This window comes from Colletotrichum scovillei (genome assembly GCF_011075155.1).
Source record: "Colletotrichum scovillei strain TJNH1 chromosome Unknown Contig00003, whole genome shotgun sequence".
NCBI classification, from domain to species: Eukaryota; Fungi; Ascomycota; class Sordariomycetes; order Glomerellales; family Glomerellaceae; genus Colletotrichum; species Colletotrichum scovillei.
Window position 1 is genome coordinate 4313076 of NW_023336261.1, and position 16771 is coordinate 4329846.

At 51.9% G+C, this 16771-nt stretch overlaps 4 protein-coding genes across 4 annotated transcripts; all 4 read right to left on the reverse strand.

Moving 5' to 3' along the window:
* Positions 1-7608: 7608 nt before the first annotated feature.
* HER10_EVM0013161 (uncharacterized protein) lies at positions 7609-9815 on the reverse strand. Its single transcript, XM_035482525.1, has one exon. The coding sequence runs from the start codon at positions 8591-8593 to the stop codon at positions 7976-7978; it is 618 nt and encodes a 205-aa protein (XP_035336733.1). The 5' UTR covers positions 8594-9815; the 3' UTR covers positions 7609-7975.
* Positions 9816-10378: 563 nt separating this feature from the next.
* On the reverse strand, positions 10379-12535 carry HER10_EVM0011702 (endo-beta-1,6-glucanase). The gene is made up of 6 exons (XM_035481125.1): positions 11543-12535; positions 11428-11495; positions 11327-11378; positions 11083-11277; positions 10603-11035; positions 10379-10552 (listed from the first exon to the last, which is right to left on the reverse strand). The coding sequence occupies exons 1-6, from the start codon at positions 12002-12004 to the stop codon at positions 10485-10487; spliced, it is 1278 nt and encodes a 425-aa protein (XP_035336606.1). The 5' UTR covers positions 12005-12535; the 3' UTR covers positions 10379-10484.
* Positions 12536-13616: 1081 nt separating this feature from the next.
* Positions 13617-13940, reverse strand: HER10_EVM0012006 (uncharacterized protein; the record flags this gene model as incomplete). The annotated part of the gene is made up of 1 exon (XM_035481411.1): positions 13617-13940. One exon carries the CDS (start codon positions 13938-13940, stop codon positions 13617-13619), a length of 324 nt encoding a protein of 107 aa, XP_035336626.1.
* Positions 13941-14413: 473 nt separating this feature from the next.
* On the reverse strand, positions 14414-16268 carry HER10_EVM0004742 (uncharacterized protein). The gene is made up of 3 exons (XM_035474375.1): positions 15802-16268; positions 15052-15738; positions 14414-14994 (listed from the first exon to the last, which is right to left on the reverse strand). The coding sequence occupies exons 1-3, from the start codon at positions 15913-15915 to the stop codon at positions 14524-14526; spliced, it is 1272 nt and encodes a 423-aa protein (XP_035335968.1). The 5' UTR covers positions 15916-16268; the 3' UTR covers positions 14414-14523.
* Positions 16269-16771: the final 503 nt, after the last annotated feature.

Sequence of the window (16771 nt, forward strand, 5' to 3'; positions counted from 1 at the left end):
TGCGTTGGTGGATTCGCATATCTAGATGTCTGCATCGTCCGTCGGGAAATTGAGCGGGTGACGGAGCGGTCAGTTAGGGCGAGATCCAGTGGCTGCAGGCTGCTAGGCAGTGCGGAGGAACCAGAACCTCAAAGACATGGTTTGAAGAATCTTACAATTTTGTATGGCAGGAGATCCGGAAATGGATAGGGAGGCGGCCCTTCACATAATGTTTTGCGTGTTATAAAGGTACTACGAAAAAGAAGGTGCTGCATGAAATGATGGGCTGCAGAAAAAGACGGTGTTGCAAAAATTGCAGTGATGCAGAAATTACATTGATGCAGAAACTGCACCGATGCAGAAACTGCAATGATGCAAAAACTGCAACGATGCAAAAACTGCAACGATGCAAAAACTGCACTGATGCAAAAACTGCACTGATGCAAAAACTGCACCGATGCAAGAACTGCAGTGCCGCTGAGTGGTTTAGCCACACCATCCCATTCTAGGCCGACAGGGATACCTAAAGAGACAGACGTCGCGCAGGTCAACCATCGAACGACCCTTACTAGTTACGATGGGTGAGCCATGACAGAAAATGAGGCTCACAATCCTCACTTGAGATAGGCCCATAAAACTATCGAGTGTTGGTGACGGTCTTATAACGGGCTCTTATCCAGAGAAATAAGAGAGTAGCAGGCTTCGACAACGTTGTCTCCCAATATATCCCAAGAATCCCATCGACACATCGTGCGCCCACGCAGTGGAAGCAGACCGCCACCATCACGATGCCTACCACTAGTGTTGAAGCTTCCTCCAGGTTCTATTGCACCGAGCCCAAATGCGAACGCACGTTTTCTACCCAATCCAACCTCAACAGACATATTCAGTCTAGACACGGTACGGCAGTTCAGATGCCTTGCGGCAAGGACCTGCCGAACCATACGTCGAACACTCGACGTCACCAAAAGTCTTGTCGAAAATGTTGCGCTGTCTTGCGCCAGCCCTCGGCGGCCCTGGACGAACAACACGATACAACACCCACAAGTTCCACTTCCAATGCCCCTACGGCCACCGATCCCTCCTTCGTCGACTACTTGGGGGACTTCGACAACATGTACTTCCTCATGAACGACTACACTCTTGGGAACTTTTAAGCAGAATCTAAACAGCAGGTTCTTCAAAAGCTGAAAGATCACGAGAATGTTTCGATCTGCGTACTTTAGTCCAGGTGGCATTCGGCACCGAGCTTATCCACGACATGGGGTCTTGGCAATGATTACTTTCTCAGCTTGGAAATTTTGAGTGGGCGTCTTAAAGGCACTGGAGCCCCGGGAGGGAGCTGGCAATTTCTTGTGTAACGATCTTGTGTAAGCAGACTCTAGCACAGTCTGTCTCTCGATTTCAATACACTACTTGATAACTCATCAGGCCAATATGTCCAAACCTAAGCCATAACGGCGGGAGTCTTATACTTCAAGATTTCCGTAGGAATTGTATTGTGTGCAGCAGAATATACACCCTGACACCTAGACGGAGAGCTGAGAAAATCGCAAACAGTATGACATGCCCAGGTCGAGGATTCGTGTAAGTGAGGTGGGGGGCCCGAATCTCGGTGAAGCGCGATTGGGTTTCGGTCAATTTTTGGATGACATACCCATTCCGCCATATCCATCTATGCCCGAGCACAGACACCCTCACAGCCGGATGGCTGATTCGTTGACAACAGAAGAGTTTCAAGAAGAATCCAAGGGGATGCCGCCATGTCTCCGCTCATCCTCCTCATCATGGGTGCTTTTTGTTGAACGGCGACGAGTTTGGTGGGTGTATCAAAACACTTAAACTCCGGAAAATACATGCAGGTTCTTGATGTAAGTAATTCATCTACTAGGTGATAGGCTGAGGGATGGGCGGTGGATTTATGGTAACATATTTAAAGTCTTAGCAATTTGCTTTCCTCCAAGATGGCGGGCTGGAAGAGGTATGTTGTTTCGGCGCCTGATGCGTCGTGGAACAGGAGGAGGAGGCGGCGGCAGTAGCGGTGGCGGCGGCGGGATGAGGGATGAGGGAGGTGGGAGGTATGGAGGAAGAGCGAGCGGCGAGCGAAGCGCAAGTGGGAAGCGAGAGGGAGCGGTCAGGTCGTCACATGTGGGAGTCGTGATAACCCATAGACATACGTATTCGAAATTGAAGTAGAATCACGCAGGCCTTCTGTTCACCAGCTGGTCGTCGTGATACGAATGTTCTTAGCTCGTCCGTCACTGTCGACTAGATGCCGCACACAAGCAACATCGAAGAGTGAAGATTAAGACGCCTGCCAAGTAATGACCGGCAACCCGGCTCAACTCTACGCGCCTGTTGAGCATGGGACTTCGTTCTGCCTTACGTGAAAAGCGTTTCCTGCTAACCCAACCGTGGCATGATCCCGCCATTGATTTGGAAAAAAAAAAAAAACGAAGACCAGACGCGGCATACTCAGCATTCAGCATTCAGCATTCGGTCAGCTATCAGCCTTCAGCTTAATCGTGGGTTGCGTGTACAATCCCAGCTAGAAAAGGCGAGTGATGGCTTTTGTTTCTACCCCATGTGGTGCCAAGAAAGAGGCAGTGCAAAGAAGTACACCTGATTGGATCGCCCACTAGGTGCGCGATGAGACTCCCACTAAAATTTGAGGTCAAGAAGAGGCTCCCGATCCTCACTTGACTTGCAAGACGTCGAATTCATGTATAAATGATGGCCAAGTCATCAGCTTTTCACTGTCGAGAAGAATAGACATGCAATACTCAGCCTTCAATTTCGCATTATTATCTCTTATCTTTCAAGTGCAGTCAATCCGCAAGAGAACGTTGACCTCAGTCGCCATGCCTGTCCCGGGGTGTGCAGTACCCTCGAAGTTTCATTGCGAAAAGCCCGGCTGCGAACTCACCACTTTCACCACTCGGTCCAATCTCAACAGGCACAACTACTCCAAACACGGCACTGCTATTCGCATGTCCTGCGGCAAAACCTTTCCAAATCATAAGTCGAATATCAAGCGCCACCAGAAGTCATGTGCAAAATCCTGCACAGCTCTGGATCAGCCTTCAAGTCCCGCTGCGCAAACCAGCTTCGGGTCACCTTCGAGCGCTACCACCGGTGCCGCGGAGACTAGGGACTTCGATTTCACCCTCGAATTCCACCCAGGAGAGTTCAGCGGTATGAGCTTTCTCATGGAGGACTATACTTGCGAGACCCTTCAACCGGAATAGCGCCCCTTGCAAGACCGACTTCGTGGCTCGCATGCCGTCAGAACCGGCGTCAACACGGAGCTCTCAACATCGAGGAGCAATCGCGTCAAGTTTCTCTCTTGGCAAGGAACGGCGTGCAATGCATTTGTGAACGTCTGATACCCGGGACAGAGCTGGCTATTCCATGTTTCAACACGTAGCAAATCTTGGTTGTACGCTAATCGCTCTTGATAATACACAAAATTCCATCCATGAGACTTGCCAAAGTTCAAGTAGCCTGTGAGGTGAACCCCGATGAGGAACGAGGCGAAATGATGTTAGCGCTACGGCTACGTACCCATGTCAAAGTGTGTTGCGTGGAGCATCCACCATGTCCGGTGGCTCCAAGGACACCCCACCAAGGGATGGGATCCAACGGCAAGTGGGGCGATAAGGTGGGAGGTACGTACCTACCTTAGAAACCCGTCATTGCGGATACGTACCTAACTAGGCGCATGCAAGGACACACCAGCAGTGACGGTGTTGTAAGGTGCTCGAGATCCACAGGATATACACCTAACCAAAAGCCTTTCTTGTCTGGCCAAGAGATCAACTGGATGTTGCCAATGAAACCCTGCTAACTGAGATATCTCACCGTACCTAGTTGACGGGCTTGCCTAGAGCATCTTGACTTAAGGTTGTCGCTGCGCTAACACCAAGATAGGGATCCCTGCCATACCCGAATGCCGTTGGCCCCGGCCTCCGTTGTGTAAGGCCCAAGCCCGTGTAAGTGAGGTGGACCCCAACCATCAGTGAGATGTGAATGAGTGAACTCTCACTTCGTTATAAGCCTCTGATAGAAGTTCATCAGCCAGGCTTCGACTGAGAAAGTGGTAAAAAGGAGCTTGCCCCTTATCTGCGGTTTTTATGATGTCTTATAGCGACGATGATTGCACTGCTCAATCGTTCAGCTGACTTCACACTGGGTGCGCTTCGACGAAGGCACTGGTGTTTGCGAGAGTAGTGGGCGAAGCGGTGTTATTAACAGCGCAAGAGAATGTTCTACATCGCATACGTCATAGTAATGAGGAATCTGAGCAGTACACCGATGACTTTCGGTGTCAGCGCTCCGGGCATCGAGCCCCAACAGCTATAAACCTCATGATTGACCGCATAGAAAACAACGTTGCAGGGACCTCTTAGTTGAAGGACGCTTTAGAACGCTGCACCATTGGCAATAATGAAGCTTGTATCTGTGTATGGGGGCAGCCTGTCAGCACTGAGCTTACCAACGACACGGAGCCTTGAACATGGTCCCTCTTCTCGTCCCTCCCGTCAGGATTCTATCAGCGACCCACACTCTGTAGCCTCTGAGCCTATTACATACCGGTCATACCGGTAATGACGGGAAGATATTTTCTATTCCATTTGTGCTGTCTCGTCTTTTTGGTGAAAATTGACTCCGATCAGCGTAGAGTCTAGGCACAGGAGGTGAGTAGGTAGGCTTAGGGAAGGTCGTCAAGGGGGTCGGGTGTCAGCATTCAGAGGTAGAGGTACCTTCGCCGATGGGCTTCGGATGCCGTATGGTGCCAGGTGGTTATACGTCTGGGTATGCCTGTGTCTGGTGGCCCTGGCCAAGACCTAGCAAGAGAAAAGAGGCTCGCATCCTCATCGACTGAGAAGAGCCGAATATAAGAAGACAGTACAATTTATCGCCTTTTCCCTGGCGAGGGTAACAGACACACGAGTCCTTTTTCCCAAATTGTTCTCTATTACCAAATCAATACGCTCTATAACTCATCTTTCGAGTCTCGTGGCAGCAATACGGCTTTATCACCATGTCTACCGAGAGTGCGGAAACTAAGTCCCTTTCCGATACCTCTTGCAAAGAGCCCGGCTGTAAACTCAAGACTTTTTCTACTCGTTCCAACCTCAACAGACACAACAAATCCAAGCATGGTCAGCAGGTTCAAATGCCTTGAGGCAAGAGCCTATAGAACCACGCGTCCAACTCCCGACGTCACAAGATGTCCTGTCGAAAGTGTCGTGCAGCTCTTGTCCAACCCTCGATAACCAAGAAGCACAACAATGCCGGGTCACCTATAAATACTACTGAGATTCCGATGTTCGATCTTGTCCTCGAAACCTACCCGAGAGGCCTTGACGCCACGGGTTATGTCATGAACGACTTCTACTTCGAAGCCCATTAGTCATGGGGTCATCTTCAGGGTTGCGGAACTCGGAATCGCTTCCCATCCTAAGTACGCAGAAAAAGTATGATTCAGCGCACAAATCATCACGGAAGAGGGAATTGGGACTTGTGTGCTGAGATTGTGGCCGTTTCACGTCACGGGGGAGAACCATTCATTCCATTTGTGACTAGGAAGTAAGGCTTATGTATGGGCTCCGTAGCCTGATGAATATGGATGTCTATCAATATTCATGCGCTTGACCAAACATCGGGTGTGATAACATTCATTTTCAATGCGTTTATTAGCTCTCATTATGATTGAAAGAAAACTGAGAATGAGAAGATGGCTCATGGCAGTGTGTATGAGTTTCCGACTGAAGCCCGTGTAAGTGAGGAACGTAGAGTTGGAGTGTGGTGGGTGTTTGGTGCGCCTGCGCTGGAGAGTTACCAGTCGCCCCGCCACAGCGAACCATTACAAGATGTTCCAGAACTCTGAAATTCCATCGAGGGAAGCGCAAGCAAGAGCGGTTGTCACCAGCTGCACGGAAAGGCAGGTGCGTGCCATCCTTGCCTGCCGCTGCTTACCTGATATAGACCAAAGTGGGCCACCTCCTTCGGCTTGGGCTAAGCGAACCAGTGGAAACCTTGGAGCGTGCATGCCACAGCCGCTCTTGGCGCTGAATCCTCGGGTCCACTTATACCATAAGGTAAGGAGGTCCAGGTTGTAAACGGCTGAGAGAGGAACTTCAGCGCCATGAGGGAACACACTCCTCATCTGTCTAAGTATAAAGCCGATTGCAAATATGTTCTTTCACCAGATATCTCTTGACGAGGGAACCATGCAGACGGAGCTACTCTGCCGCCTTATAACCAAAGCAAGATCAATAACCCCTGTCGCTCATCCTCCACGCGCAGCGGGAGCAGAACACCGACGTCGCCATGCCCGCCACAGGTACGAAGGCGAAGTTGCGCTGCGAAGCGTCTGGCTGCGAGCATAGAACCTACTCAAGTCTATCCAACCTCAAAAGACACATCAATTCTAAGCACAAACAGGCTGTTCAGATGTCCTGCGGCAAATTCTTTTCGAACCACCAGTCTAACATCAAGCGCCACAAGAACACTTGCGGTTGCGAAATTCTGGTTCAGTCTCCAGTTCCCGCTGGAGGGACTGATCTTGGTACACCCATGACTGCTATCACCACGATGACGGCGTCGACCTACGACGACCTTGATATGATGTTGAATGACTTCAACAATGGGTATGATGCCGTTGAAAACAACTTATTCGGGTCATTCCAGTGAGAAGACTTTCAGTTGGAATGCGATACCATACGGCTGATAAAACCTACCTTAGGTAAGCTACTCAAGGCTGGAAAATCCTTGGTGGGATGCCAGACCACATAGCTAATGCCAGCATGAGCAATAACAGCTAACTCAAGACCAGGAGCTCTCGCATCCACAGTTCTCTTGACCTGAAGGCTTTTATGTAACCACGGGAGTTCTCTGAGATGGATTTGCCGTACTTCCCATGTTTCGTTGCGTAGCAAGCGGTCTGCCTATTTCCTTTGGGGTTCACTGGGGTGCTGTGTCTCCGAAGCATTAAGCTGATGGTTCATCGGTTGATGGGGCTATTGAGTTTATGACATACGAATATTCGAATTTCTGAATTTCCGTCAAAGTCTCAAAGTTACTAAACGAAGATCTAGACTACCTTACTTTGGTACAGCCTGTTCCCAGTGTTGGTGAACTTGCGGGGCATCCACAGTCCATGTAAGTGCCTGGTGGGGTGATCGCTTACGTGATCGATCTAACCCGCCATTTCATTGTTCGCCCAGGATACAGACCTAAGACAACAAAGTTCAGATTTCAGTTCATGGTATAATCGTGCAGCATATAATCTCAAGGTCACTGATGGCTACTCTGCATCAGTGGGCGGTATGAAGGGGCTTGGGGAGGGATGGTAATGTAAGCTTCTCCTCGAGAGAGAACATCCCCGCCAATGTCATTCCCAACAGGGGCGGCCCGTGCATGGAGTCCCTACAAGACGACATATCAGGGGTCCTCTGAGAAGATCAGATGGTTGCCGATGGTTTGGTAACAGGGCCCATCAGACTCGGAAGTTTATCCAGACGAGTGTTTCCACTTTCATCCCTGATATGATTATAGGTTCCCTCTCGTTTTCCTGGCTTCGGGAATTGTCCTGAATGAGATCGGGCTTTGAAGAAAGCCGCAGGGACACGACATACTCATGATACGACAACACGCCAGGCATGGTACTGGTATTATGCCCGAGACTTGAGCTTAGCCTGATGGAGTAGGGTAGCATGTCAGCCATGATATGAAGGAATAACAACTAAAACCATAATGGAGAAGAGGCACTATTCAGTGTTTGTAATACAGAGTTTATTAGGATTAGCTATTGAAACTTTTGTTGTACTCCATCAAGCAGGAGGTAGACCACCATCATCAGTCGTGTCGGGACTCAGACCAAAGACATTGCCAGAGTTGCTGTCGTGTAATTGTTGCAGGACCGATCATGAAGCTCGGGCTTCTTCTCACAGCCGAAGCTGGGAACCAGTGAGACCTCTCCATGCATGCCTTAAGCCCACTCGCGGTACACATCAACAGCCTCACAGGTAGGGTTGGAAGCCGGGCCGGCGGTGATCCAGACGAGGGAGCGGTAGTAGTAGTTGCCGACAAAAGTGTAGCAGACGTGCCAGCGGTAGTACGCCTCGTCGCCATAGGGAGCTTGCGAGCCAGCAACGGCCTTGGAGTCGTCCGCGCGGGAGTAGATGAAGAGCTTCTCGTTCTCGTCAAAGCCGAGGGTGAAGAGGGCGGTGTTGCCGGGGGAGAAGATGGGAATGGCACCGTTGCTAACGATTTGCAGGTTGAGCATCATGCCGGAGGAGATGGGGTCGCCGTTGCCGATGGGCTGGTTCCAGGTCAGAGCGCCGAGGAGGTGACCGTTGAAATCGGACTGGGTCTCGTTGAGGAAGTAGTTTGTGTGAGTCGTGGGACGGTTGGCTTCCTGAACAGGCTCCGTGGTCTCGGGGCAGAGACCAGCTTGGCCGGCGCCAGAGTGGCACGAGGTGAGGTAGGTCTCGCCGGAGCCGCCGGTGCAAGGGGTGAACTTGAGCCAGAAGGGTCTGGTCTGGTTGGTGAACTGGGCAGAAGCCAGAGTGGCACCCAGAAGGGCGATAGCGTAGGCGGCCTTCATAGTGATGGTTGGAGAGGTGGTGATGTGTCTGTGGAGAAGTGGTAGTTGCTGATGCTGATGCTGATGTTGATGAAGAGGAGATGAGCCCGGTCTTTATACCTCAACTGCTAGAAAGTGTCAGCACATCCGTCTCCAGTCTCGGTTGAAATCCGACCTATTCCGAACTTTCTCGTAGGCGAAAGAAGGGAGATAGGAAATGTCGAAGACTTTCACGTACCTTGAAGAATGCGATGAATGATGTTGGACACCTTGAGGTTTGGATACGACGTTGGTGATGTGGGATCTAACCAAGGACGGATGGGATGAAGTTGAAGAAGAGCGGGGTGGCGTGGTTTATATTAAGAGAGAGACAACTCTGGCGTCCTTTCTTGCTGCTTCCGGTTCAGCCAGCCTTCTTTCCGCCGGAGACCCTGCTGTCCCTCATTCTTTCCACATGATGGATGATCATGTTGGAAGGATCTGGCGGGAGGGGAGAGAAAAAAGAGGCGGTCGGGGGAAAGCGGAACCCCGCTAAACATACACGAGGTCCTTAGCCGCATCGTAAAGTTGGTGTCACTTTCCAGGGTGACATGGACGCAAACTAGCAAACTAGGAAGTCTCAAAGGAGCACTGGTAACGTGGTGTCGATCACCGCCCACAATTCGGCTCCGTTGATGGGCACGGAGCTAGCGCAAACGAGCCAGTAAGGGAGGATGCTCCTGTCCTCGGTGAAGCGAGAAATCTGGGGAAACAGCTGCTTCGTCTGATTCTGATCGTCCTTGTGTTCGTTCACGGGGTTGCACCGGGTCTGTCACTCCAGTCAGCCCTCTGTGTACTCCGCCCCGGCAGTGATTGATCACTTAATCTAACAACAACATCAAGCAGTCCACAAAAGTGACGATACTGACGCTTGAGTTTCCCGGCGCAGGATACCCCACATCAAGCCACGCAAACTCTACGCGGGTTCAGATTTCCAAGTTTCTGGCCGTGGGTCAATCTGAAGTTAATGAACGAAAAAGAGGAGCACACGTGGTCTAGAACTACGGACAGCAGGGCTCGAAGGGAAGCAAGATGTCCGCCTCAAAAAAGAAGCTTCACAAAAACCCCACGTTTCCTGCATCGTGGGAATTGAGTTGGAAAATGGCGCTCCCCAAGGCGGGACGGAACGACGCCACATGCACGTCATAGATGACGGTGGTACGGGTTGGGCTTTTCGAGGCTGAAATGTCAGATGCAACCTTGTAATATCAGGGTGTTTTCAATATGGTGATGCGAGACATTGCGGAAATCCGCTCCTTTGGTGGTTTTGCTCAGGGCCTTCTCGAGAGAGTCATGCGAAGGATTAGTAAGGGCAGAGCTGAACCCCATGTGTTAGTGAGACATGACGTTGGAACCAACGCGGATGTGCCGGCGGGCCGGTTAGGCATCTTGGCTCACTCTTTGACTTGGTGAGAAAATAGTCGCGATGAAGGTCAAAAGATACGAGAAAAAGGCCGCTTCCAGCTTGACACGATCAACATGCCCCAGACCGGAGAATATGGACTTACACTGCATGATCTTCCCATATAGATGGCATTTTGTCATTGATCCTGCACGCCGGCAAGGTTGATCTCGAGGCCGTTTGCTGACTGGAGACTAGCGGGGGTTGAGGCCTTACTGGATGCGGACGAGACACCAACGCCGCCGTTCTGGTTAGGGAATCATGCATGCCGAAAGGGCCGATGATGGGGTGTGCTGTGCGGGTTCGCGCAGGTTACGTTGCTTTTGTGACAAGATGCAGTGGAACTCCGATACGAGGTCGGGTCAGGAGGGTCATTTACACGTTCAAATGCTTATGTATGGAAATATCTACAATGAGAATGCGTAATGCGTCAAATCTTCCGTTCCTCGTCTATGTAGTCAGAGATGCCCTCTAACCGCAGACGCCCGAGCTGGCAATCGAGTTCAGGTCCCTGGGAATGACTCCGGCAATAACACCGTCTACAACATCGTTAGCATATACATCATCAATCACCATGTAGAAATCTCACCTCTGTAGGACCAACGGTAATCGCCAAGCTGGGCCTTCCACGTCCAAAACACCCAGCCGGCAGTGTTCTTCTCGTATGCGTGGACCTGCGCCGCGAACCATTTCTTGTAAAAGTCCTTTTGCGTGTCGCGGTTCCAGTCGTCCGAGTTCTCAATCTCGTCGGGCGGGCTGATGCTCCACTCGCCGACAATCGTCGGGCCCGAGGCGTCGCCATTGCGGTTGTCGTTGCAAGACGTCGAGATGTAGCTGTCGTGCGTCCAGGGCACGTCGTTCTTGTTGGCCCACTTGAGGTAGCGGTGGTCGTCAAACGCGGTGAAGTAGGTGTCGTCGAGGAACTCGGTCGGGTTGCCGGAGCCCCAGAGCGACGACATCATCTGGATGTGGAAGTAGTTGTTGGCGCTGACGCCGAGGCTCTTTTCGACATTGCGGATGGCCTGAGGGTGTTAGTGAGGTGGACGAAGTATAGACTTTGGTGACCAACATTGTAGCCGTTCTTGTAGAACGTGCTGCGGAGAGACTGCACGGAAGAGTCCCAGTTGGTGGGCTCGTTGACAAGTTCGATCGTGCCGACATTGCGAAGCTCCTTGTTGTCGTGGGCAAGCTTTCTGAGGAACTCGAGGAATTTCACAGCCCGGCCGTATTGATAGTCACTGTAGAAGCCAGGGGTGTTGGCGAACTGTTTGTGGTTAGAAGACGGTTGCAAGTCTAGGGCCAGGGTGTCTTACTTGACCAGTGAACGAGTTCTTCGCCACTTGAGCACCCGGGGCACCGTGCTGGCTTCATGTTGTTAGTCTTTGGAAGCGTCTCATGGGGTGAATGAACATACTCCAGGATGATGTAGAATCCGCGGTCACTAGCCCAGCCACAGAGCCGGATCAAGTACTTGACAGCTCCCTACATCGGTCAGTCATAGTCAGACTATGGATAATAGAATAACAAACCCTCGGGAAGTGCTCAGAGTTCTGATCAACCAACGACTCATCCAACCAGTATCCCACGGGAATACGGATGGTGTTGATGCCATAGGACATCATCTCATCCAAGTCGCCCTCGGTGATCCACGTATCCCAGTGCTTCTGGAACGCGGCATCAGACCTCTCCTGGCCCGTGTTCATGACGCAGTCGAACTCGGACTGCTGTCCACCGCAGCCCATGGTGTTCCACTCGTTGTTGGCGATCCATGGCTCAAAGACGAACAGGGAGCCCAGATTGACGCCCCTGATCTTGCCGGATGCCGTCCACCAACGCTTGGTCACGCCATCAGTGTCATCGGACGTGGTGTTTTGGTTGTCAAAGAGGCTGAAGCCGCGGGTATCCAACAGCTTCCTCGAGCCGTCGTTGGGCAGCCATGCGTGGGCGAGCTGCGTGGTGGCAGCGAGTGCCAAAAGACTGAGACGAACCATGTTGACAATGTTTGGTGGATTGTCAGGCTTGTGATGAGAGGGATGCAGAGACGGAGACAAAGAAGTGTGGGAAGACCGGCCGTCTTAACAAGCTTTTGATGCCTTCCTCGAGTCTTGCGGGCCGCAACGGTAAACCCCAGGATTCGCCAATGGAGTGAGGAGGAAGGAAAACGAGATTATCCCAGGGGCGCAGCACCCGATGCCGTAGCACCAGCTCTTTTCTTGGGGCCTGGACGCTAATGCAAATGTCGATCGTGAGGGCTGAATAGCTCTAGTGTATTTCGTAGCTCTCCTCACCAAAAGGCCCCCTGGAACTTCGCTTTATTGGCATCGCTTCGCCAAACAGCGGTAGTCTTTCAAGTCTATTTCCAGAGAACGCAAGGGTTGACGGCATCGAGCTGCAGGTGTTCGTCCAATCCATCCAGTCCGGACCGATTGGCGACCTCGAGAAACCCTGGTTCCTGCATAGAAAGTCGTCGCTGAACCTCGACAGCCGCACGGGCAAGCAGGATGACGGCAGGGAAATTGACGGCTGCCTGGAGATGGTCGCTGGGTCCCCCAATTGCCCCAATTGCCTCATCAGGCTTTACGACTGGCTCTTGGCGACCATTTGGGAGGATCGAAAGTGAGACGGCCGGCCTAGCCCGGGGGGCAAGTTCGATTGACCTCCTTGATGGGGTTTAGCTCCGGCTACCGGCCATGCTTCAAGATTCAAAGTTCAAGCTCTCGGGTGGTCGACAGGGGTTTCTTAAAGGGCTGCCTAGCACCTGCAGACTGCAGTGCAAGGTACGTAGGTTCTTAGTCATTATGCAAGTGTACAGTCAGCAACCGCACTGCTCTTTTTTTGGTGCAGTCTCATAAACGACAAAACTCGACTTATATCCACCACAAAAAACATCGTGAATCCACCAAAACTTCAAAAATACATACAACACCAGGTATTCGCTGGTCGTCACCGACCCAACTACTAATCCGGCCCTCATTGGCTTATCTATGGGAGAGCGGACGGGATCCCGAGTTTTCCAATGGGTATGGTCGTATGTGCCAGGCCGAGGACTGCAAGAGGCACAAGAAGGCACACAGGCGGTTCTGTGGGCAAGTTGGGAAGGTGTACGATTCAAGAGGAGCTTTGTATTGAACGAAGACGCGCTGAAAGGTAAAATAGGAGGGCCCTAGGTTTTTAATGGGTCAATGTGGATACAACACTGAGTATGACACTTGCAGAGTGAGCTCACTCACGTAGTCATGTTGCTTTCACGAGCTCATCTCTAATATGAAACGAAAGTAGCTTTCTTGAAATGCACTCATGATTCTTGAGTCATCTCGGATACAGCAGGACATTTGTAAAGTTGAAAACGCATTAGAAGCCGATTTTATGCTGTGTATCTTGTTGAATATTACGGGGTTGGTGTCCTCAAATCGCCCGAATGAATGTCCAGCCTAGGTAGGTACGCAGAGTGACATTGCGAGAGCAGAGTCTCAATCATCTTCAGCTTCATCTCATATTTCAATGTGCTTCAAGTCAGTGACCCTCCGTTAACAGTTCATGCTGACCGAGAAAACTTAGTAACAATACCGTGACACATCCTGTGGCAACTCACTTCTTAGATCTCTATGCCCCGCAACTTCCCTCAGCATACGTGCCGCACCGTATACGAAAGTAGCCATTATCAATGTCATAGTCCTTGGTTCCGCCTCTCGCGTCGCGGCAGATGGTGCACCGGTTCGCGGGGTTGTTGCCGTTCTGGACGTTCTGATCAAGGTAGTACACCCGGCCGCCTATGTCCTCGGCGCAGATGCCAATGGCCTCGTCGAGACGGCCCATTGCCCACTTGTCCCACGTGCCGCTCGGGTAGGACCAGAAGTAGGCGCAGTCCTTTGCTGTTGCTGCTGCTGCGAGTGCTGAGACGAGCAATGTCGCTGAGGGTCGCATCATGGTAGTTCTCAGATTCGATGGGTTGGCTCAAGAACGGCTAGGCAGATGTATAGTCGAGACAGATTGAAGTTAAGAGACACCTTTCGATAAGTGTATTAGCAAGACTCTGGTGAGATATGTCCTTCACCTGCGAAGAAAGCTATCCGTAATAGTTTATGTATCTCAGCAATGAATGTCCACCGCGCGTTCCGCGGGTTTGCATAGCGATGTCCAGCTGAGATCCATCTTTACAGCCTCACTGTACCCATATAGATGGGATTTCAAACTCAAATTGATGACAACCTGTTCCTCGCCAAGGACGTCAGCTCTTGGTCGGGGCTAACAGCACGATAGCAAGATCACGGAGGTAAGCAAGCCGTACTGGACCAGTCTGGACCTACAAATAGTAGTCAGAAACACAATGCCGCTCGATCTTGACTGAGGTCATTGTCTGAAGTGATATCCAGTATGCATTCATTTCCAACTATGCTCTTTCGCCATACAAATGCGCCTATTGTACACATTCATCTTTTTTACTTCCAAAACATGAAAGAAATGGTCAACGCCGGGCGCCCAACACTACATCCAAAACATGACTCAACCACTACGAACTTGACTTGCAAGCGGCATAGCTGTCAAAGCCGGACGCTTGGTGCCAGGTCGTCAAATGCTCAATCAAAGTCGGGTCAATGTCGCGGTTGGCCTTGATGAAGATGGTCTCGTACGGGTGCACGTTGGTGCCAAAGTACTTGCCGTTCCAAAGAACATCACCATTCTGCGACGTGTCGCACTCCTCAATGTAGTTCTTGGACTTTTGGAAGGCCGTCATCATCAGGTCCACCTTGTAGCCTTGCTTCAAGAAGGTGCCCGTAGCACCAATCTCGGCATGCACGGCGTGGTTCCAGCCGTCGTAGCAGCCGCCCAGGCCGACGGGGTCGTTCTCGGTGCCGAAGTCGTCCTTAACGGAGGAGCCCGGTGGGGGGTTGAGGAGCAGATCGATGCCTACGCTGTCGGTGGCCCAGATCATGGACTGGACGTGGAATCGGGGCCAGCAGTTTGCCGTCATGCCGACCAGCTAGTAACTCGTGTTAGCAGCAGTCACTAGAATTGCGGAACATCGTCGTCGTCTTACCTTGACTTCATCCGTGAGGCGGTCCAGGTACATGTCAGTCCAGCATGACTGCGCCCAGTGAGGCAGAAAAGGACCGCGGATACTGGCGTTCATGGTGATGAATCGCTTGTACTTCTTGTAGAGATCTCCCTTCCGGAGCACCTCTCCGTACGCGCCAAGGTCGAAGCAGGTGTTGTCCCGAGCAACAACCTTGATGTTGTCCTTCTCGGGGATGATACTGCTGACGTTGGTCTCGCCGTTGAGAATGAAGATGAAGTCGGCAGCGTCGTGCAGGCCCTGCTTGACGAAGAATTGGAGGTTCTCGCGGCCGGCGTCGGACTCGGCGTAGGCGTAGAGGATTAGGGGACGGCTGCGGTCCTTGGAGCCGGACGATTCTTTCGACGTGGTAGAAGACGAATGCGACTTCAGAGACGTAGAGGCAGACGAGCTCTTGCTCGCGCCCTTGTTGGAGGCTGCGCTTGCGGTCTCCTTCGCTCCCTTGGCAGTCGTTTGTGAAGCTGCCTTGTCTGCCTTGTCTTCGTCGTCCTCGTACCATGGCGGGAGGGAGTACTCTGGCGACTTGTCTGGTTTTGAAACATCGTGGGAAGGCTTCGAGGACTTGTCGGGCTTCTGCTTATCCGCGGCATTGCTATTGCTGTTCGGGTACTGCGGGTGGCCTACAGGATTGGCAGACTGCTGGTCGTGTGTCTAGGGGATCGAGAGTTAGTCCAGAGAGCCTAGAGAGAGACCAGACATTGGCTCAAGACTCACAATGTGTGTAGGCGTTGTCGACGTTGTCTGGGTAAAGGTCGAGAGCGTCCACAGGAAGAAGAGAAAGATGAGCAGACCAATGAAGGTCTGCCTATTCACTGGAGCCGTCGACATGGCGAATGCTGTCGATGGATGCTGCGGCTCGGAGTCGGCGACTTTTCAAAGACGTGGGCGATGCGATCGATGCGCGCGACTTGGGACCAGAACCAGCTGTGAGCGATTGTTATCTTTTCTGGACCAGGGATCGTGAATCACTGCATCAGAGCAAGTTGACAATGACGATGAGCAAGAAAGAGTAACACAGAGCACGGCCGGCGAGGTTTGGAGGTGGGAAAGAGTTGAACTTACGTCGGAGACAAGTAAGAAGCTGAGCAAGGGGCCCAGGTCTCAAGTGGACGCCAGGGAGCTGTGTCTGACATCTTGGGTAGTCTGTATAGTGTGGCGTGGCGTCGCCGACTATGGCCAGGGAGGGAGGGGCTAGAATGAAGGGCACGCGGCACGGAGGGTATTGGAGGGCAGCTTCAGGCCAGCTTTCATAGTCGGGACCTGATTTTTAGAGTTTCAAGACTTTGAAATACTATCCGCCATCGCCTTGGCTGGCGGGTGGTCCAAGTTTCCTTCATGTCACTCTTCAGTGACAACTTTCATGGCGAACGAACGACAACCAGCCTGTACGATTAGACGAGAATATTTTGGCAGTTCTGTCTGGGGTAGAGTGTCTGAGCATATCAAAGCTGAGGCTCTGGATGCGGTGGTCCGAGGGATGGATCTGAGATGAGATGCAGGACGACTTGTGTGGACATGGGACACCACCGTCGTCCATTCATCGGCCGCCGTCCGCCTCCCACATGTGGTTCCGGGTGTCTGGACTCGTAAGGCAGTCCACAGTCCACGCACACTGCAGGGACCAAAGATCGGGGAGTTCCCACAGGGGGACGGGGGCAATCTGTGATGAACGCGGCAACGGGAC

What these genes read in the sequence shown, in the direction of transcription:
- HER10_EVM0013161 (XM_035482525.1), bottom strand. Translation starts at nt 8,593, where the DNA reads ATGAAGGCCGCCTACGCTATCGCCCTTCTGGGTGCCACTCTGGCTTCT.
- HER10_EVM0004742 (XM_035474375.1), bottom strand. Translation starts at nt 15,915, where the DNA reads ATGTCGACGGCTCCAGTGAATAGGCAGACCTTCATTGGTCTGCTCATC. An exon ending in CGACAACGCCTACACACATT is followed by an intron (nt 15,739 to 15,801) that starts GTGAGTCTTGAG and finishes TCGATCCCCTAG; the next exon opens with ACACACGACCAGCAGTCTGC. An exon ending in GCCTCACGGATGAAGTCAAG is followed by an intron (nt 14,995 to 15,051) that starts GTAAGACGACGA and finishes ACGAGTTACTAG; the next exon opens with CTGGTCGGCATGACGGCAAA.
- HER10_EVM0011702 (XM_035481125.1), bottom strand. Translation starts at nt 12,004, where the DNA reads ATGGTTCGTCTCAGTCTTTTGGCACTCGCTGCCACCACGCAGCTCGCC. An exon ending in GGATTCTACATCATCCTGGA is followed by an intron (nt 11,379 to 11,427) that starts GTATGTTCATTC and finishes AACAACATGAAG; the next exon opens with CCAGCACGGTGCCCCGGGTG. An exon ending in TTACCGTTGGTCCTACAGAG is followed by an intron (nt 10,553 to 10,602) that starts GTGAGATTTCTA and finishes ACGATGTTGTAG; the next exon opens with ACGGTGTTATTGCCGGAGTC.